Below are 22218 nucleotides of genomic sequence, written 5' to 3'. Positions count from 1 at the left end.
ATCAGACAGCATCTGCAATGAAGGATCAGAGGGCCTGAAATGCAAAGGATCTGGAATTACAACCAAGAATCAATGACCCAGTAACACTTAATTAACATCCAATGGCTAAGTTAACGTTTATAGATGATCAAAACACTTTATGGTTTTTTGCCTATTTTTAGAATTAATTTTTTAAAGAGTAGCTTTCTTCTTTTCCAGCAAGGATATACAAGGGCCATTAAAAGGCCCCTTTCACCTATCTGTTTAGAACAAGAGTTTCTTCATCTAAATGACTTAGGCCAACTTTGTCTCCTCAATTCCACTTAGTACCTTGTTTCAAGTTCTGGCCCATAACATCTTATCGTAGGATCAGATCAATCATACTGAATCATGTTAAATTAAATAATTATTTTCTCTATCAATTCTAATGACTTAACAGTTTGTAAGGATTCCAACACAAAGGGAGAACTATGGAGACAAAATGTAGGTCATCATACTCTTTTCACCTTTAAAAAAAATTTTCTAGTAGTTTCTCCCTGGTAGTTTTGCCCTTTTTTCCTGATTTTTCTCTCAACATGATAAATAATAACTCAGGTATGAAAAGCATATTTTCTCTTGTCATCTTAAAAATAGGATGTCAATCTTTGATGTCAGTTTTAAAAAGCTGTTTTTAACTGTATTAATTTAATTATGAATATTTTCCTTCAGAAAATACATAAAGATGAAGTTAAAGGAATTTTTAAAAATCCACACAGAAGTGCTGAACCTCAGGTGAATGTTGCGGCAGGTCTACCAGTATCTGAAGTCTTTACATGCTATTTTCCTGTTCATTAGTTTACCAGCTCTATCTGCAACTTTGGCTTCAGACCTTAGGCTTCCCACATAGATCCTAGTTATTATTGAAAAAACAAAAATGAAATTCCCAGAACAATTGCTTTACATCACAGTGTGAGTTTAAATTCAGTAGTTTGAAATAGTGGTTTCTAGATTGCCCTTTGGGGCCATTATGTTCTCCAAAAGTTTCTTAAATTTTTTTCTCTTGCAAAAGATGTGAGACAGGAGACAGGACTTATACCTTCTCCCATTTAACTGTGTTGTTCATGAAAGACAAATGCCCCATAGTGAGGTGATGATGGTGTATGTGTGAAAACAGACAATGCTGTTATCATCATCTCATTGTCCTTAGTGTTTATTTAGGAACATGTATGGTAGAAACATTCTACGGTGTATGGCAGCATTTGTAGATGAAATAACGTAAATATGCATGTCCTTCCTTTTGGGTTTTCACAGTAGTTCTTAAATAGAAGGGAGTTCTCCCTCTGTATTTTTCTTTTCACTACCTTTTTCTCCTTTTTAAAGCATTATTTTCATTTGGCTATCATTTATGAGGACTAGTTTTAAGTTTCCTAAAATATTTGTTTATTTATCTAAGAGCAGTTATTAAAATGAACTCAATTTTATTTCTTCATTATTACATATATTACTAAAACAGCTTCAAGAATGAGAAAAAAATGAGAATAGTTTTGTCAGAACTCTAGAATCTTTCTATGAACGAATACAGCCCATTAACTCAGTCTACAAGTACTTTTCAGAATAAGCTATTCAGAATTTTTATATAGGGACTCGTGGGATATGTAATGGGATTTGATATTTACAAATACATTAAAAATTGGTGTGGCTTGTCTGTATCTAAAGATTCAGTTTACGTGGCTTTCTTTCACAGCAGTCTGCATATCATGTTTACTTTAGACATACATTTATACATGAATTTATTTGTGTTTAAGATCAAAGATATGTAATTTCCTACTTTCACTTTTGGGATAGATGGTAATTATAATTAATAATTGGGTTGAGAAATTCTAGAGATCATCTAAATAGCAAGTCAAAGACTTTAATTTTTTATTTTTTAGTCAAAGCCTTTAATTTTTTTTTTTATTTTTATTTATTTATTTTTTTTTTGTATTGCTAGTACCCTAGCCTAGTATTTGCCTCAGAGCAGGCCTTCCTTTAAAATTTTTTGATGAAAGTGAAATCCAGGCAGGTTAAGACTTGCTTAAGGAGGGATTGGGAAACAAAAATTAGGATTGTCACTACTGTTTGCTAGCATTTTATTAAACTCATTCAGCAAGCATCTATTGAATGTTTATTATATACTAGCACTGCTAAGTAGCAGGCGTACAAAGAAAGGTAAAAACATGATCTTATTGTCATAAAATTCACATTTTAATGGAGGAGATATGACATCAATCAGGCACATACAAACTTCCCTATATGGAAAGCAGTCTTAGAGGAAATACATTAAGAGGGAGTGAGGATGGAAGGAGGAAGAACAGGGAAAGACCTTTCACACACTTCTGTGTGAAGATAAGGAGGGGAGAGCATTATAAATACAGGGTAGATTTATTCAAAAAAAAAAAAAAAAAAAGAAAGAAAGGTGAAGGCCTTGATATGCCAAACATAGAATTTCTATATATATATTTGGTCCTGAAAACATTGAGGAAATAATGGCTCTTATTGAGTTTTTTTTTATCATGACTTTCAGAAAGACCAATAATTTTAAAATTGTCTTTTCTTGGTCTATTTTACTGGTCAGTTGTTTTTCCTATGAGATATTTCACATTTTTTTCCGGTTTTGTTTTATTGCATCTTGATCTCTCAAAGTCATTAGCTTCCATTTGCTCAATTCTAATTTTTAAGGAATTATTTTCATCACTGAGTTTTTGTACCTTCTTTCCTATTTGGTCAATTTTGCTTTTTAAGTCTTTATTATCTTTATTAGTTTTTTTTTTTTTTATTTCCTTTTGTACCAGTCTCAATTCTTTTCCTAAGTTTTCCTCTATCTTCCTTACTTAATTTTCAGAATCCCTTTTGAACTCTCCTATAACCTGAGATCAATTCTTATTTTTCTTGGAAGCTTTGGATGTAGGAGATTTGACTTTGTTATCTTCTTCTAAGTGCGTGTTTTGATCTTCCTTGTCAGCCTAGTAACTTTCAATGATCAAAATCTTTTCCTGCTGTTTCCTCATTTTCCTAGCCTATTATTTTGCTTTTTAGCTCTTTTAAACTAGGACTCTGTTTCCAGGGTGGAGGGTGCACTGTTCCAAACTTTAGGGATTTGGTGCAGCTATTTTCAGAAATCCTTCTAGGAATCTGACCATAAGCCCTCTTTTCTATCCTGACGCTATTAGGAGTCTGCTCCATTGTTGCTTTAGCAAACTAGACATACAGCTACAGAGTCCTGCTTTGCTGGCGCTGGGACAGCCTCCACTGAGATTGTCAGCTGCCCTTCCACAGAATTGCCACAGACCTTTTCTGTTGACCAGATTCTGCATCCTCTTTGGTGTCTCATTCCAGAGACGATAAGAGGTCTAGAAGCCATTGATTCAGAAGTCTTTAAGACTGGTTCCTGCTTTACTAGTGTGGAGCCTGGTCTGGGGCTAGGGCTGATGCTGCACCGGCACAGCTTGCACTGGGGCTGTATGCTATACCCTCATCCTGTGGCCACAGACCTTTTCTGTTTACCTTCTAAGTTGTTTTTGGCTGGAAAGTGTTCTACTTAATCTTTTTGGATGTTTTGATGCTTGTAAATTTACTTAGAGTCATTATTTAAAGAAGTTTGGAGTAGTTTGGGGGAAGGGATTGGCAAGTTCCTGTCTTCACTTTGTCATCTTGATGCCGTCTTCAAGTTCCTCATTTTTTGGAGCATATTAGTATTCCATCACAATCATATACTGTGATTTTTTCAGCCATTCCAATTATGATATCTGAATTTTTCAATTTTTTGCCACCATAAAGTGAGCTCATATAAACATTTTTAGAACACATAGATTATTTTTTTTTCCCTCTTAATCATCTTTGGATATAAAGCAAGTAGTGGTACTGAAGTATAGAGAATTTAATAATGCTTTGGACATAATTCCATATTGCTTTCTAAAATGGTTGGATTATTTTGTCATTCCAACACCATTTACTTAGTGTTGCATTTTTTCCACATCCCTGCCAATATTAGTTACTTTTGTTGTTTAGCCAGGCTAGTATTTTCTTGTTTGAATTTACATTTCTCTAATCAATAGTGATTTAGAGCATTTTTTTCATATAATTGCAAATTGTTTTGATTTCTTCATCAGAAAATTACCTGTACATATTTACTGTACTTCTGAAGGTTAACTTCTCTCTTTCCCTTTTATTTGCAGTTTTCTGTCATCAGAATGCAAGCTTTTTGAAGACAGAGACTATTTTTTCTTTTTGCTTGTACTTGTATTTCTAATGTTTAGCATAGTGCCTGACTTATAAGTACTTAAGAAATGCTTGTTCCCTGTCTACATTTGACAGTTTAGTTGAGGGAAAAATGAAGCAAGGAGATGAGATAGAATGCTGTTGCACTGATCCTTATGAGAGGTGATAAGGTCCTTTTTCAGAGTGGAGGCTCTGTAAATGGAGAGAGGATATGTAGGAAAGATGTATAATAATATAGCAAAGATTGTTTAAAAATAATAAAGACAGAAATGACAAGATCTTATAACATATGAGGAGAATGCAAGTGAGGAATTGAGAAAGACACCAAGATGCAGATTTGGGTGTCTAGTTCCATCTATAGTGATAGGAAAATTGTGAAGCAGGGAAATTTAGGAGGAAATTCTATTTTGGATATGTTGACTTTGAAATTCCTACAGGATATCCAGTTTGAGGTATTCAAAGGTTAGTTGATAATGGAAAATTGGAATTAAGGAGTAAAGTTAAGGATTGCATCTCTAGCTATGTGGGTGATGTTCATTGAGATGATGGTTTAACCCTATGGGAGCCCATGATATAATCAAATGAGATACTAAGAAAAGAGAGCCCAGACAAACTTGGAATACATACAAGTGACATAACCTAGATGAAAAACCAGTAAAGGATCCTAACAAGCAGTCAAGACAAATAGAAAGAGAAGCAGGACAAACCAGTGTCAATGAAAATCTTGTAAAAAGAGAATATATCTGAGAGAAGAGCCATGAATAAATATTATCTGAAGCACAAGAGAGGTCAGAAAGGATGGGAGAACAAACATGGTACTTAATCAAGTATTTACAAAATATTAGCAGAATAAATTTAAATAATTTTGTGGAGGTGAGGGAAAATCATATAGGGCATGAGGGTAGCTTCATATTGAAATTGAATTGATCTTTGAAAGAAAAGAGGGATTCTAGATGTGGAGATGAGTAAGGGAATAAATTTTAGGAATGAAAAACTTACCAAAGATATGGAATCTGTGTGACAGAACTCAAGAAAATAATGCAGGTTGAAACAGAGAGAGTAGAAATGTAAGTGAAAAAGAAATCAAGGGATTCAGTAAGACTGACCTTTTTACATCCTTACATTTAAGCTGATACTTGTAATTTGTAAGAATTATGTCACTATTAGTGTAGTTAGAAGGAATATACATGGCCAGAGAGTGCAGGTATAAGTGATTTTGAGAAGATGATTTATTAAAAAATAATAATAATAAAATAATGGGAGGGAAGGAGGATTCCATTGGAAGCAGAAGGGACAGGAATGGGGTAAATTATCTCACATGAAAAGAGGCATTTGAAAAGCCTATTATAGTGGAGGGGGAGATAGGAAGAGTGGGGTAGTGGGCATCATTTCATATAATGGCTGAGCTAGCTCTCTGGAGGGTCTCATGATCAGTTAGTGTCAGGATCAGTCAAAGTCCTTGGTCTTCAGGAGGAGAAGTGAAGAAGGCAGGCAAGCTGCCGCGACACTCTTCAAAGATGGATCCTGGTCTCTGGACTCTGGAGCCTGAAATCTTCCCTGCTGTGCACACTGCGGCAGAAAGACTCTGAGACTCTCCCTCAGCCCTCCAATCCTTCCCTATAATTACCTTGCCACACCACCTTCAGCAGGAGCCAATCCTGAGGAGAGCCATCTCATCATCATATCATCTAAGTATATGTTTATAGAACCATTATCTCACATTGAGTAGGTAGTTATATTACCTTGCCACACCACCTTCAGCAGGAGCCAATCCTGAGGAGAGCCATCTCATCATCATATCATCTAAGTATATGTTTATAGAACCATTATCTCACATTGAGTAGGTAGTTAGTTTTAAGTACTCTGCTGTCTTAGATATTCAAGTACACCTTTTCAGAGTTCCAGCCCTCTAACAATTTCAACCTTAGTCTCATCAGAATTGGTTCAAAAGAGAATAATATTCATTATCAATTGGATATAGAAATCTTCTTATCCTTTAAGAAAGTCTGAGGAAAAGCTGTTAAATAAAGCAAGGGGTTAACAAAAAGGAGGCAGATTAGAGGAGACAGTGGCAGAAGCAAAAGACTGGTGAGAAGGGATGACTTTGCATAACCCTGATTCACTAAAATCCAATTTACTTATAAATCAAGACATCAGCTTCCTGATATAATTGGTTCTTTTAGAAAACAAAGGATGAACAAAAACATAAAATAGTTGATATTCCACCTGCCAGGAGAAATCCAGGCTTTACATGAATACTATTGTAAAACACTTTTTACATAAAGTCAGATCCAAACAACTGGAGAAAAAATATCAATTGCTTATGGATAGGCTGAGGCAAAAATGAAAACTCTGCCTAAGTTAATTTATTCATAATGTCATACTAATTAAACTATGAGAAAAAATATTTTTTAAAGGTAGAAAAAATAATAAAATTCACCTGAGGAGAACTTAAAAGGTCAAGAATACAAGGGAATTAATGGGAAAAAATGTACAACAAAATGGCTTAGTCATACCAGATCTCAAGCTATATTATAAAGTGATAATATAACTGTCTAGTACTGGCTAAGAAATAAAGTTGTGGATTAGTGAAATAGATTAGGTTTACACATAGTTGTAAAAAGTAACCTAGTATTTACTAAATCCAGTGACCCCAGCTTCTGGAATAAGAACTCACTATTTGTCAAAAACTACTAGGAAAACTGGAAAACACAATGATAAAAATTGGGTATTAGCTATCATTTTATACTGTATACCAAGATAAGATCAATGATGGGTATGTGGTTTAGACATAAAAGGCAGTATCATAAGCAAAATAAGAGAGCAATTAACATTTAACTTGTTAGATATATGGAGAAGAGAAGAATTTATGCCCAAACAAGAGAAAGAAAACATTACTATATGTAGATTGGGAAATTATGATTACATTAAATTTAAAAGTTTTTACACAAACAAAACCATTGTAACCAAAATTAAAAGGAAAGCAGAATACTGGGAAACACTCTTTACTTCAGCTATGTCTGATAAGACCTCATTTCTCAAATATATAGAGCTAAGTCAAATTTATGAGTAGAAGCCATTCTATGTAGATAAATTGTCAAAAGATATGAACAGGCAGTTTTCAGATAAAGATATCAAAGCTATCTGTACTCATATGGAGAAATGCTCTAAATCACTTTTGACTAAAGAAAGGCAAATTGAAACAACTCTGAGGCACAACTCATACCTATCAGATGGCTAATATGACAGAAAAGGAAAATAATAAATATTAGAGAGGATGCAGGAAAATTGGAACATTTAATGGCACTGTTGGGGGATTTATGAATTGATCCTACTATTTTGGAAAGCAATAAGGAACTAGGTGCAAAGGGCTTTAAAATTGTACATATCTTTTGATTCAGTAATACCACTGTTACGTCTATCAGAGAGATTATAAAAAGGGAAAAGGTCTTACATGTACAAAAATATTTATAGCAATTTTTTTTTTTTTTTGTGATTGAAAAGAATAGGAAATTAAGGGGATTCCCATCAGTTGGAATAGCTAAAAAATTGTGGTATATAGATGTAATAGAATGCTATTTTGTAATAAGAAATGATGAGCAGGCACAATTTCAGAAAAACATGGAAAGACTTACTTGAGCATTGTCTGTGAACAGTTTTTCCCAGCAATACAATGATCCAAGACAATTCCAAAGGATTCATGATGGAAAATGCTATCCGCCTTAAGAGAAAGACCTGATGGAGTCTGAATGCAGATTGAAGCATACCATTTTCACTTTTAAATTTAAATTTTAAAAAATTGTGATTTTTTTTTCTTTTTGTCTCTTTCATGACATGATTAATATGGAAATGTTTTACATGATTGCACATAAATATCCTTTATCAAATTGCTTACTCATAAGAAATTAGGGAGGAGAGGGAAATAATTTGGAACTCAAAATTTTTAAAAAATGAAGGTTAAAAATTGTTTTTACATGTAATTGGAAAAAATACTTAAAAAAATAAGAACATAGACAAACAAAAATCATCAAAATATAAAATTGTCTTAACCAGGAACAACTATTTAAGTGGGAATCATATCAAAATTTACTGTGCAGACAGAATATTGATTATTCAGAGTGAAGAGAAAAATCAGATATAAAAAGGCCAAAATTGAGAAGACTGAACAGTCACAGCAACTTCAGCTTCATCTTTTAAAATAAGCCATCAAAGCTAAAAAGTGGGAAATAGAAAAATCAAAGACATTGATCTCAATTATAATTCTTTGGTATAAAAGTTTTCATTGATACTCAATAGTTGTCACAACAAAGGACATAAACACCCAGAAATTGACTTTGCCATCAAACACTTCCTCTTCTGTTCAAGAGAAATAGCAATCAAGTTAATACCAGTTTTTCTTTTGTAAAACACAACAAAAGAGGAAGGTAGATGATTATGACTATTATTGCTTTATAGAGGAATTAAAATTAGTTAATGAGAAAATAATTGTAAAAAATGAGTATCTTTGTCATTCCCAGACAGTTCATAAATTATACAGGCAGGAAACCAAAATATAGATATAGATATAGATATGTGTGTGTGTGTGAGAGAGAGAGAGAGAGAATTTGTCAACATAATCTAACTAGATGTAGTGAATAGAGTGCTTGGAATCTGAAAGAACTTACTTAGAATACTAACATTTACCAGTTTTGCTACCCTGATTAAATCAGCCTCAATTTCCTCATCCTCATAATCTTCTTATGCTAACCTTCCCTCCTCCAATTCCTCATGACATTGCTCTCTTTGCTTTTCTTCAAATAAGATATTTTCTCTTTCACAGTTATAGGCATTTTCATTGGCTGTTCCCCCATGCTGGGAATACTTTATCTCTCCTTATCTTTACCTCTTGGCTTCCTTGGTTTCCTTTAAGTTCTAGCTAAAAATCCGCTTTGTATAAAGAAATCGTTCCTGATCTCCCTTAATTCTAGTGCTTTTTCCCTCTTTTGATTATTTCCAATTTATCCTGTATCTGTCTGTTTTTCATTTATAACTAACTGTTTTCATGTTGTCTCTCCATTAGACTGTAAGAAACTACCTTTTACCTTTATTGTATCCCTAGTGCTAGCATAGTGCCAGTGCCTGGCTCAAAGTTGGCACTTAATTAATGTTTATTGGCTGACTGTCTATAAAATGGATAATAGCAATTTTCTCTTAGGTTTGTTCTGAGGATTAAATGAGATAAACTTAAGACACTATATAAATGCTATTATTGTCACCATTACTGATAGACCTGAATATAACATTTGAACCATAACACCTTAGTATTCTTTTACCACCCTCACCCCCACCTCAATCACATGTGACACAAAGTAGATATTTTAATTTAGCCAGACAATCTTATGAACAGTGGAGAGAGGTAGCCACAAAGGTTTATGTTTATAATTTTGGAATTTCTTCAAAGAAAGCTTCTTTATCCTACCTTTCCTATTTAGCAGTGTTAGAGGGGAAAAATAAGTTTCTCTAATTCAAGGAAAGGGAAAAACTTTATGATAGTCTGAAAAGGACCAGTTTCTTCACACTTTAAAAGACCACATTCTAATTTTCATACTTTTTTGCTTCAAGTGAGGATAGATTGTTGAGGTCATAATCCACTGTATAAATAAAACTCTACCATATGTGTAGCCACATAAATGAAGGAATAATTTTGGTTGTGTGTATGTATGTTTGTTTTGTTTTGTTTTTTGATTGATGGTATTTTTAGCCTGTGGGGTGAGAGATTTAAAATACTTAAATTTCTTCAGGCTTGTTTCAGGTGGACTGCTATATTGTTTACATATGAAGAAGCTTTTTTTTTCTGGGACACTGATACAATGTTGGTAGAACTGTGAATGGATCCAACCATTCTGAAGAGCAATTTGGAACTATGCTCAAAAAGTTATCAAACTATGCACACCTTTGACCCAATGATGTTACTACTGGGCTTATATCCCAAAGAAATCTTAAAAGAGGGAAAGGCACCCCATATGTGCAAAAATGTTTGTGGCAGCCCTTTTTGTAGTGGCTACAAACTGGAAACTGAATGAATGCCCATCAATTGGAGAATGGCTGAATAAATTATGGTTTATAAATGTTATAGAATATCATTGTTCCGTAAGAAATGACCAATAGTTTCAGAAAGGTCTGGAGAGATTTACATGAATCGATGCTAAGTAAAATGAGCAGAACCAGGAAATCATTATACACTTCAACAAGACTATATGATAATCAATTCTGGTGGATGTAGCTCTCTTCAATGATGAAATGATTCAAACCAGTTCCAATTGTTCAGTACTGAAGAGAGCCATCTCCAGAGAGAGGACTATGGGAACTGAGTGTGGACCACAACATAGGATTTTCACTTTTTCTGTTACTGTTTGCTTGCATTTTTGTTTTCTTTCTCAGATTTTTTTTTTCTTTCTAGATCCAATGTTTCTTGTGCAGCAAGAGAACTATAAATATGTATATATATTTTGGATTTAACATATTTAACATGTATTGGGCTACCTGCCATCTAGGGGAGCGGGTGGGGGGAAGGAGGGGAAAATTTGCAAGAGTCAATGTTGAAAAATTATCCATCCATAGTTTTGTAAATAAAAGGCTATTAAAAAAAAACTTTTTCTACTAGAAAGAAATTGGTAATTCTAAATGAGACTTAAAAAGAAATAACCATTTATAATCACATTTCTTACTTCTTTTTTTAGTTTGTACAAGACAAGTATCTGAAGAATCGTCTTCCAACCGGGACTCGAACCTTACAAATACAGCAGTGCAAAACAAGTTAGTGTCTTCCTTCCAGCAACACACCAAAAAGGCTCTTAAACAGGTAAGATTACATCAGTGGTCCTGTAGTATTTCTTCTTCAGCATAATTTTGGAGGAAAGTGAGGGGCTTTACAAGCCATCCATTTCAAACTTCTTTTGCAGATGAATTGCGAGCCTGGTAGCTTAAGTGACTAATTTGACCAAAGACATATAATTATACCTCTTAAGTAGGAGAGCTGTGATTTGAACTCAGTCTTTTAATATCCAAATCTGCCATATGTTAAAATATATGAACAACATATAGAACTATGCTCCAGGCAGGCACTCTTTTTATTGACCTCTGATTTCCTTGGACTTACATTGCCTGTGTATTTCTAATCTTTTCCAAGCATTCTTTTTAGTCATCTGCAGCTTCACAGGACTAAATCTGCCTTAGGAAGGTAGTACTCTCCTGTCCATTTACCTTCCTTTACTTTCCAGCCATACACAGCTGCTTGAAGCCCTCTGATCATTCTACCCAAGGGCGTACTCCAGTGGACAATGATCAACCTGATTAAATTTCTCAATGACTAACATACTTCCATCCCATCAAACCCACCCAGTAATTATCAATCCCATTTGACATTGTTTAACCTCATTCTCTATCCTACACTGTCCTCATTTCCACCCCTCTCAAATAACTGGCTCTAAGGTTACCTAACCTTTCCATCATGCTTTCTGAAATGCCAGCTCTGTAGGCAACAAATCTCTAATTTATTCAATACAGTCTGGCTTCTGACCTTATCATTTATCTAAAACTTCACTCTCCAAACTTATTAATGGTCTCTTAATTTCTATATCTCATGAATTTTTCTCAATCTCCATTTTTTTGACCTCTCCAGTCTTTGACATTTTCAGTTATCTTCTCCTTTGATACTGTATTTTCATAATATTGCTTTGCCTGTTTCTTCTCCTAATTGGTGGACTTATCTTGCTCTCTCCTTTGTTGGATCTTCACCCATGTCATGCTAGCCAACTGTGGCCCTCAAGGCTCTGTCCTGGGCTCCCTTTTTTCTTCCTCTATGAGAGTTTTCCCATGGTTTCAATTATTATCTGTATGCAAATATCTATTTGCCTAGTTTTATTCTTTCTCCTGACCTTGGGTCTTTTGTTTTTGTGAGGCAGTTTGTATTAAATAACTTGCCCAGGTACACACACAGGAGTGTCAAGTGTCTGAAGCTAGATTTGAACTCAGATCTTCCTGACTCCAGGGCCAGGAACCTCACCACCTCCTGACAATGTCTGATAACTACTCATCTTGAATTGGATGTCTTATAGATAATCTTGAACTCAACTTGTCCAAAACAGAACTCGTTAACTTTTCCCCCCAACCCTATCCTGTCCCTCACTTTCCTTTTATTGTCAAGGGTGCCACCCTTTTCCGTTAATGACCTAGGTGTTGTCCTTGATTCTTTACTCTTTCCTTTCTCATACTCAGATTCTTCTCTTTTGTCTTCATGATAACTCTCCTATGTACCTCCCTGTAATTACTTTAGTGCCAGCCCTTATCATCTCACTATTGGGCTACTGCAATGATCTGTTGATTCGTCTCCCTACTTCCTATCTTTCTTCCCCATTTTGTCTTCTATTTGCTTTCAAATTGGTCTTCCTAATTTGTAGGACTGTATTATACTTCATTCATTAAACTCCAGTGGCCACCTTTTATTTTCAAGTTCAAATATAAAATCCTCTGTTTGGCTTTGAGAGCCTTTTATATCCAGGCCCTTTCCAGTCTTTTTATACCTTAATCCCTTTCATATTCTTTGTGATCCAGTGGCACTAGCTTCCTGGCTGTTCCTCTCAGAAGACCCTCCATCTTCTTACTTTGAGCATTTTCACTTACCATCCTCTATACCTAGAATACTTTTTAATCTTCATCTACATCTCCTGGCTTTCTTCAAGTCTCAATTAAAGTCCTATCTTCTACTGAAAGTCCATCCTAGTCCTTCCTCTTGGTGATTTCCCTGAAACAAACACAAAGCCTTTCCCGCCCCCTAACAAACTGCTCCCAAACGCCTTTGTATTCTTGAGAGTGCATTAAGCTGGATGCTTAGTAGCAGACACTGTTTTTATCTCCTCCTTATTAAGAGTCTGCTGTGTTGAGAGTATCATTACTAAGACAAAGATGGTCCCTGCCTTCAAGGAGTTTAAAGTCTAGTTGGGAGGGCGATGACAACACAGAAAAAAAGGCAGGAGAAGTGGGAGGGTAACCATAAGGCATTACCAGACATAGGGTGTTCTTTAGAGCTGAAATCAGGCAGAGCAGCAGAGGCAGAGTGATGAGATAAGAAAAAAGTTTTTTCTAGAAAAAGTCTTCTAGAAAGGAAGAGGAATACATATGGCATCTTCCAGCCCTCCAGTTAGAGGGGAGGGCTATCTGAGGAATGTGATATCAATCAAGGCTTGAGTTTAGCAGCCTAGTGATAAGCTTAACCTGGGAAGGACTTTTTGTTTCATGGAATGAAACTAGACAGAGCAGCAAATTCAGAGTGAAGTGAGTGAAAAGTTGACACATAGTAGGTGCTTAATAAATGATATTTGTCTTAGTGATATTTTAATAAAGTAACATGACTCATCTGGGCTACTGAGTGGAGATTAGAATACCTATTTATAGTTTATTAAGTGAAAAAATTGTAATCAATGCTCTATCATCATAGAACATTCTTTGTTAACATTGCATATAATACACTTTAATGATTTATGATAATTCCATGAGTTTCATAAACATATGATGATGTGTGTTATAAAAAAACTGGGCCTATTTAGGATCCCAGTGAGTCAAACTATTGGATTAGTTTTTACGTATTTGTTTTTATTCAGATATTTAATTTGCAAATATAAAAAATAAATAGCTTTTGTTAACATATAATGGTCATTGTTACATTATGCTTTGGAATTTAATGTGACAAAGAGATAAAAACCCAATAACTCTGATATGCTTCTTCTGTAATATAATATTATATCTTATCAAACTGTCACCTAGTGCCAGGCCCCAGAATTGTTATGTTCCCTAACTAGTGGCACAACCTACACTCTATTAAGCTGACTCAAATTCAACATGTAAATATGTTACTGACCAGTCTGTTGTCTGACAACTTGACATTAACTTAAAAGAATCATATGTCCTATGTTGTCTGAAATGTTACTTCATTATGAAAGTATTTGGCTCAGATTAAAAAAACTATCTCTGTGATGTCTGTAATGTTACTTTATTATATAATATGTCACATTAATTTGTTAAGATAAAAGTTATGCCTTTTAAAAATTGCCTTGCCCAAGTGATTATATCTCATTTTGGTAAAGTAGTTAACCTTTTCACCCTCCCAAAACAGGGATTATGTATTAGTCATTTTTATATCCTTCACAGCTTTATTATATTTTATTCTTTCAGAGTTCTTTATTTGGGCACATTTTTTTATTCCTTAATCTGTGTACTTAAATTTGCTAAAAAATGAGGTAGTTCAATTGAACAGACATATAAGTCACTAGTATATACAAGATAGTATTCAAGGTGCAAAGACCAAAAACAAATTATTTCTTACCATGGAGGAGTTGAAAGTAGCCTGGATACAAATTGTGCACAATTAAATAAATACTAATTAAATAAATAATTTGAGGAAGGAGGCGTTTTATAAGGAATGAATTCCCACCTTAGGGGAGACTAGGCCAAGCACAGGGAAATGGAAGATTTAAATATCTATTAGTTCAGGAGTACATATAATTAGGAATCAAGACAAATTTGGCTCAAGAAGTAGAATGTGTGAAATGGAATAATATGAAGTAAGTCTGGAAAAGTACGTTGAATTTACATTATGGCATTTTAAAATACCAATTTGAGACCTTTGTATTTTTATGTTATTATTCAATAAGAAATCTTTGAAGATTTTTTGAGGCTGAAGTATATAGTCTAGTTCTGTATCGATTCCAGGAAGAGAAGTTTATTCTAGAAATTCTTTGAAGTCTGAATAAGATTGGGTTAAGAGAGATATTTGTGGTCTGTATTAAACTGTATATTTTGGATCGCCTAAATTAATTCGAACCTTTGTTAATAACTTGAAACGGAATCAGTTTTCCATTGTTTCTTGGGATTCAGGTTTGTGTCAGGCTTGCAGAAGAATGTCTCCTCTAGTTCATTTTAAATCTGACTCTGTTATTGTTTCTGTGGAGTGGTCCCATAAAATCTAGAAATGGATCTTGCCTAGCTTTAGTTATTTGTCATGAAAAGAAATGTAGTCCATAGAAGATTATGAAATGGTCCTTGTAATTTCCATTTTGGTATTGAGCTCATTGAAAATAGATGTAGCCTACATGTATTATGGAACAGCTAGGTGACTAGTGGTTAGAATGTCCTGACTAAAGTCAATAAAACTCATCTTCTTGGATTCAAATTTAGCTTTGGACACTTACTAGCTGTGTGACTGTGAGAAAGTCATTTCATCCTGTTTGCCTTAGTTCTTCATCATAAAATGAGCTGGAGAAGGAAATGGCAAACCACTACATTGTCTTTGCCAAGAAAACCATAAAAAAAGAAGTAGCTGATGAAAATGACTCAATAATAAAAATGTATCACTTGGGAATGTGGTGTGGTGTCCAAATGATGTTTTACTAAAGTATTTATGGAATCTCGAATATCTGACAATAAGCAAACTTTTGTAGGATGCATTTGATTACACTTCCAAAAGAGAGGAAATGTTTTGAATGACTGTTAATATTGGCCAGATATTCTGAGATTCAGAATATTCCAAACTTACTATTGTTAAAGAAGAAAGAATTTTACATTTCAAAGATGGCTTAAAATGTTTTTCAATCAGTTATTTGAATACTCACAGGGTATATGATCCTGTTAATATTGTCAAATTATGTTCTGCACCAGATATTGCATTAGACAGTAACCTGTAAATAATAAATTTGATATAGGGAGTTTGTTCATGTGTTGATTTTGAATCAGCTTGATAAGGTAAGGTGTAAGTTGTGTCAGTAGTCAAGGAACATAAAAATCTTGGAGCCAGAGACTAGATGACAGTAGAATATAATATATACTTGACCTTTTGCAGAGGTTGGCCCTTATGAAGAAAAGGTCTATAATGTGAATAAAGAATAAAAGGATTATTTTCTCATATTTATTGGGGTCTTTTAAGTTGAACTTCAGAATTAGGAGAAAAGAAGGGCAAGGAAACATGGTAATTTAGCTTGAGTAGTTATAGACTGGGCTTTGTCTAGAACAGAAATTGAAGTGGGTGACACAGTGACTAAAAGGTCTTTTAAGGTCATGATCCTAAAGATATATTTAATTTGAAAGGTAATGAAGTATTCCTAAAGCACTGTAAGGGATATTATTTGGTTATTTGTAATGAATTCATCCATTATTTATTTGTAATTGAATTAGTATTACTGTTACATTTTTGAAATTACTAGTTTTGGCCAAATAGTAACATAAAATAAAATACTTCTCATTTTAGTGACATTTGACTTTGAAAATGATCACACAGCTGATGAGTGAGAACTAGGACTATAACTCATCTCTTGATTCAAAGTGAAGTGATCCTACAAAATATGACAACAAATATGTGATATGTTAATATATACATGAATATGTATATGTGTATCTATCTTTAAGATGTGGAAAGCACTTTACAAAAATTAGCAATCAGAAAACCATAAACTTCTATTATGTTCCAAGCATTGTGCTGAGTGCTAGGGATACAGTGACAGATGAAAGCGTATCTATGCTTTGAGGAGTTTATAGTCTCGTGCACTGATAGATGTAAAAATGCTAATGATATGTTTCAATCAAAAAAAAAAAAACAAAAACTTTTTTATTTTAGATTTTTTAAATGAAATTATGTAGGATAAGAACCAGTTTTATCACTTTATAACGTCCAAGAAAGTATCAAGAAGCTCCCATAAGCATTTTTACAGTATTTCTATCTACCTTTTAATTCTTAATTAAATTGTTTTTTCTGAGATAACATCATTCAAAAGGAAAAAATGTAAACCTAAGAATAATTTGATTGTTTCAGTTTTTATCACTACTATTGTAACTAGTTTGTTCTCTACAAATTTCAGCTATAATGTAGGCTAAATACATTTCCTTGGGATTTAACGTAGGAATTTATACTTTATAACAAATTAAGTAAATTGGAAAATGTGTTCTATGTTTCAAATTGACTTACTAAAAACTATTATAACACAATACTTTTGTAAGTTAGGGACTATGCATCCTTCAGTATTGAAAAATGCAAGTATGAATAAAAAGAAAATTTTACTTGTGTTTAGTATAAGTAGAATTGTGATTTAACAAAGGAGCAGTCTTAAATGATAAATTTAATAATCATAAGATCTATTCCTCTGTATCCTTGTTTTTCATTTTTTTAAACTGATTTGATTCTGTATTTTAATTCTATACTTTTTATCATTCAGATATTTTAAGAGTTTTAATGAGTTCTTCCAAATTTTAATGTGAAACATATGTACATATAAATACATCTCTGAACTAGAGATAGCAACTAATTCACAGATTGTTTTGAGGACTAATAGAGCTAACATGTAAAATATTTCATAAACTTTATATAAATGCTGTTATTGTTACTATTATTACTATTATATGTAAACTATGCATGTTTTTGTGTATTCTATGCAAGATTTGTTCTATGCCCAAGTTATTCTTTGGTTGTTAAACATACACCAGTTTATGAAAACTTACTATTGGCCCTAAGAGTTCCTTTTATTATTCGTTAATTATTCTATAACAAAGTACTTGAGTACTGAGATTCTGGATCAAAATGTACAAAAGGCATTTGTTTGATTAATAATCATATTCTTATTGAAAAATCATTTTAAAGAAAAGCTAGAGTAGCAGAATTGTGCTTTGGTTCTTAGTAATTGCTCTGTGTTGCATTTTAAATTGCAGCAGCCTCAGCAAATACGTTATCTTTAAAAATTTTTAAATACCTGTATGGTTATGTTAAATACAGGTATAGTGGTTTCTGTGTAAGACTGTCCTCAAAGTTCACACTATCTGAGTCACCTTATTTAGCAGCCTTTAGATAGATGGTCCAAGATAGACAATTCATACCAAATTTCTCTCTGTATTGAATAATACTATATTGAGGTTCTAAGACCACAGGATAATCGACTGAAATCAAGAAGAGATCCTTCTTGGACAGTTAATCCAATACTTCATTTTATGAATGAGGAAACTAAGGTCCAGAGGAACTATAGGACCATAAATTTTGATCTAAAAGGTGCTTAAGAAGTCATTGAGTTTGACTTCCTAATTTTAGAGATGAAGAACTTGTGTATCAAAGAAATTTTCTTGTCCAAAGTCACACATTTAGTAAGTGTTAAAAGTTGGGGATTTGAACCAAGGTTTCTTTGCCTCTTAAAATGTAGGACTTTGCAGTCTAATGACACTGACCTCCTGAACAGCCCACTGCATCTCCTCTAAGTGGGTATTTTAATTGGTTATCTCCCATTTGGAATGATATGCCTTCTCATTTACATCTCAAGTTTTCTCTGGCTTTATTCATGTCTCAGCTGTTCATTCTAGTGCCCTCTAGCTATCTTTAACAGGCTACCAATTTGCCTACTGAATGATAGAGGCAGGATTTGAAAAGAGGTCTTCTGATGCCAAATCCTATGCTATTTCCAATATATCACAGTATAATATATTTAAAATGAAAGACAATCTTGAAGAAGAGAAGCAAAAAAGGAACAACATTAAAAAACCATAAACTCCATATGATTAAAACATATTAATCTGAAAAACAGGATGCATAGAGACAATATAAAGATTATAATCTCCCAAAAGAACATAAATAAAAAACTCCAAACATTTTAATGCAATAATACTAAAAGAAAATTGGCCAAAACTTCTAAACATCAAAAATAAAGTGTCAATGAAAAGAATCTACAGATCAACACAAGGAAAAAAAAACCCAAACACCTTATTTGTCAAAGTTCAAGAACACATAATGCTTAAATATAATAATTCCATTAATAATGAATTTTTGAAGCCACCAGGAGAAAGACCTTCTAATATTAATAAAAGAAAGTTCTACATCCTGCAGAAACTGCAGGAGGGAATAGAGTAATATATTCCCAAGATCAAAATAACTTAATATAAAATCTAAGATGGGGGGCTTCCGGCCAAGATGGCGGCGAGGAGGCACACAGCTGTGTAAGCTTCATGTTTTCTCTCAGAATTCACTTCATGACAAGCCTCTGAATTAATGCTTGACTGAAAAACCCTCCACAAATAGTTACCAAGAGAAAACATCCTTGAGATTCGCCAGCAAAGGTCTGTTTTTGCTCGAGGGCGGGATGGTTTTAGATCGGGTGCAGGCTGAGGGCAGCGGCACCAGGACCTCTGCAGGTAGCTCACAGCCGAGCAGACCAGAGGGAGGGTGGGATGTGATCTCAGCCGTCTCTGCGGGGAGAGCTTCGCTACAGGATTGGATACTTTGCCCTGGCAGCAAGTCAGTAGCCCAGCAGAGAAGCTAAAAACACCGCGGGTGAAGAATACAACCCCAAACAGCTGGAGTTCCTTAAGACCGGCCACCCCTCCCCCACAGCATCTCAGCACAGTCCTGCTAGTGCCTCGCTGCTGCCCCTTCAGTCTGTACAGGAAGCTCGGTAACGCCACGCAGCCCCTCCCCCAAAAAAGCAGATTCCATTTCGGGGTTTTTTTCTTTGTTAGTTTGTCTCTGATTCTTCTCTGACAAAATGAGCAAAGACTTTAAAAGGACCTTAACCCTTGACAGCTTCTATATGGATAGAGAGCAGACTCTAAACCTTGAGGAGACTAAAAACAGACTGTCTCCAGGTGAGTCCCCAAAGGAGGAGATCATCTGTTCTTCAGCACAGATGAATCTCATAGAAGAAATTAAAAAGGCTCTCACAAGAGAGCTAGAAGAAAAATGGGAAAAGGAGAGGGAGGCTTGGCAAGAGAGACTGGAGAAGTCATTCCACTCATTTAAAGACAGAGTGGATAAAGAAAACAAATCCTTGAAAAATAGGATTAGTGAACTGGAAACAGAAAATGGCTCTCTAAAGAATAAAATTGGAGAAATGAAAAAACATTCCATAGAACAAAACAACTCAATTGGACAATTAGAAAAAGATATTTAAAAAAAGTGAGTGAAGAAAATACTTCATTGAAAATCAGAATCGAACAAACGGAATTGAATGACTTGAGGAGACAATAAGAATCAGTCACGCAAAACCAAAAAAAATCAAACAGTGGAGAAAAATGTGAAATACCTTCCTGGGGAAACAACAGACCTGAAAAATAGGTCTAGGAGAGACAATGTGAGAATTATTGGACTCCAGAAAAATATGATGAAAAAAAGAGCCTGGACACTATTTTCCAGGAAATTATCAAAGAGAACTGCCCAGAAGGCAGAGAAACAGAGGATAAAATAGACATTGAAAGGATTCATCGATCACCCACTGAAAGGGATCCTAAAATCAAAACACCAAGAAATATAGTGGCCAAATGCCAGAACCCTCAAACGAAGGAAAAAATACTCCAAAAGGCTAGAAAAACCCAATTCAAATATAGAGGAGCCACAATAAGGATTACTCAGGATCTAGCAGCATCCACATTAAAAGATCAAAGGGCCTGGAATATGATATTCCGAAAGGCTAAGGAACTCAGTATGCAACCAAAAATAACTTACCCAGCCAGAATGAGCATCTTTTTCCAGGGAACGAAATAGGCGAATTTCACCTGTTGTTGAAAAAACCAGAACTTAACAAAAAGTTTGCTCTACAATTATAGAACTCAAGAAAAACCTAAAAAGGTAAAAAGAAATCTTGGGAACTATATTTCTGCTATAAAGATGCATAAAGAATACATGTATACCTTGTTCTAGAAACTAGAGGTGGAAAGGACATTGTACCCCAGAGTAAAGTGGGGGTACTACATCTCACGAAGAGGCAAAGGAAACCTATTATATCAGAGAAAGAATGGAGGGGGATGAATATAGTGGGTATCTTACTGCCATCAGAATTGGCTTTAAGAGAAAATTTTTTTATTCAGTTTATGGTGAAACTTCTCCCACCTCATTGAAATGTGAGAAGGGAAAAGTGAAAAGGGAAGGAATAAGCTAAGCAGAAGGGAATATGGAAACTGTGAGGGAAAGGAGTAAGATAGGGGGAGGAACTCTAAGGCGGGGCGGGTGGGGAGAGATGGGGGGGATGGGATACTAAAAAAAGGAGGGCTGTGAGAACAAAGTGGTGCTCACAAGTTTAATACTGGGAAGGGGGGGGGAAGGGGGAAAGAAGGGAGAAAAGCATAAACAGGGGTTAACAAGATGGCAAGTAATACAGAATTGTAATTTTCACCATAAATGTGAACAGGGTGAACTCCCCCATAAAGAGGAAGTGGTTTGCAGAATGAATTAAAAGCCAGAATCCTACAATATGTTGTTTACAGGAAACACACCTGAAGCAGGAAGATACATGCAGAGTAAAGGTAAAAAGTTGGAGCAAAATCTACTATGCTTCAGGTGAAGTCAAAAAAGCAGGGGTAGCCATCCTGATCTCAGATCAAGCAAAAGCAAAAATTGATCTAATTAAAAGAGATAAGGAAGGGCAGTATCTTGCTAAAAGATAGCATAGATAATGAAGCATTATCAATATTAAACATATATGCACCAAGTGGTTTAGCATCTAAATTCTTAAAAGAGAAATTAAGAAAGCTGTAAGAAGAAATAGACAGCAAAACTACAATAGTGGGAGATCTCAACCTTGCACTCAAAAAATTAGATAAATCAAACCACAAAATAAATAAGAAAGAAGTCAAAGAGGTAAATAGAATACTAGAAAAGCTAGATATGATAGATCTCTGGAGAAAACGAAATGGAGACAGAAAGGAGTACACTTTCTTTTCAGCAGTTCATGGAACCTATACAAAAATAGACCATATAATAGTACATAAAAACTTCAAACTCAAATGCAGTAAGGCAGAAATAGCAAATGTATCCTTTTCAGACCACGATGCAATAAAAATTACATTCAACAAAAAGCCAGGGGAAAGTAGACCAAAAAATAATTGGAAACTAAATAACCTCATACTAAAGAATGATTGGGTGAAACAGCAAATCATAGACATTATTAATAACTTCACCCAAGAAAACAACAATAATGAAACATCATACCAAAATGTGTGGGATGCAGCCAA

At 34.4% G+C, this 22218-nt stretch overlaps 1 protein-coding gene across 7 annotated transcripts in view; it reads left to right on the top strand.

Annotated features, from left to right (window-relative positions):
• The window catches only part of ASXL3 (ASXL transcriptional regulator 3), a 219394-nt gene that overhangs the window by 113501 nt on the left and 83675 nt on the right, over nt 1–22218 (top strand). For all 7 annotated transcript variants that reach the window (XM_031946464.1, XM_031946465.1, XM_031946466.1 and 4 more), the window contains one exon: nt 10935–11056. In XM_031946464.1, the coding sequence (XP_031802324.1) occupies nt 10935–11056 (122 nt within the window). The remainder of the gene's footprint in view (nt 1–10934; nt 11057–22218) is intronic.

This window comes from Sarcophilus harrisii, chromosome 1, assembly GCF_902635505.1.
Source record: "Sarcophilus harrisii chromosome 1, mSarHar1.11, whole genome shotgun sequence".
NCBI classification, from domain to species: Eukaryota; Metazoa; Chordata; class Mammalia; order Dasyuromorphia; family Dasyuridae; genus Sarcophilus; species Sarcophilus harrisii.
The sequence above is the reverse complement of the archived record's forward strand: the minus strand, read 5'-3'. Positions and strand labels throughout refer to the sequence as shown.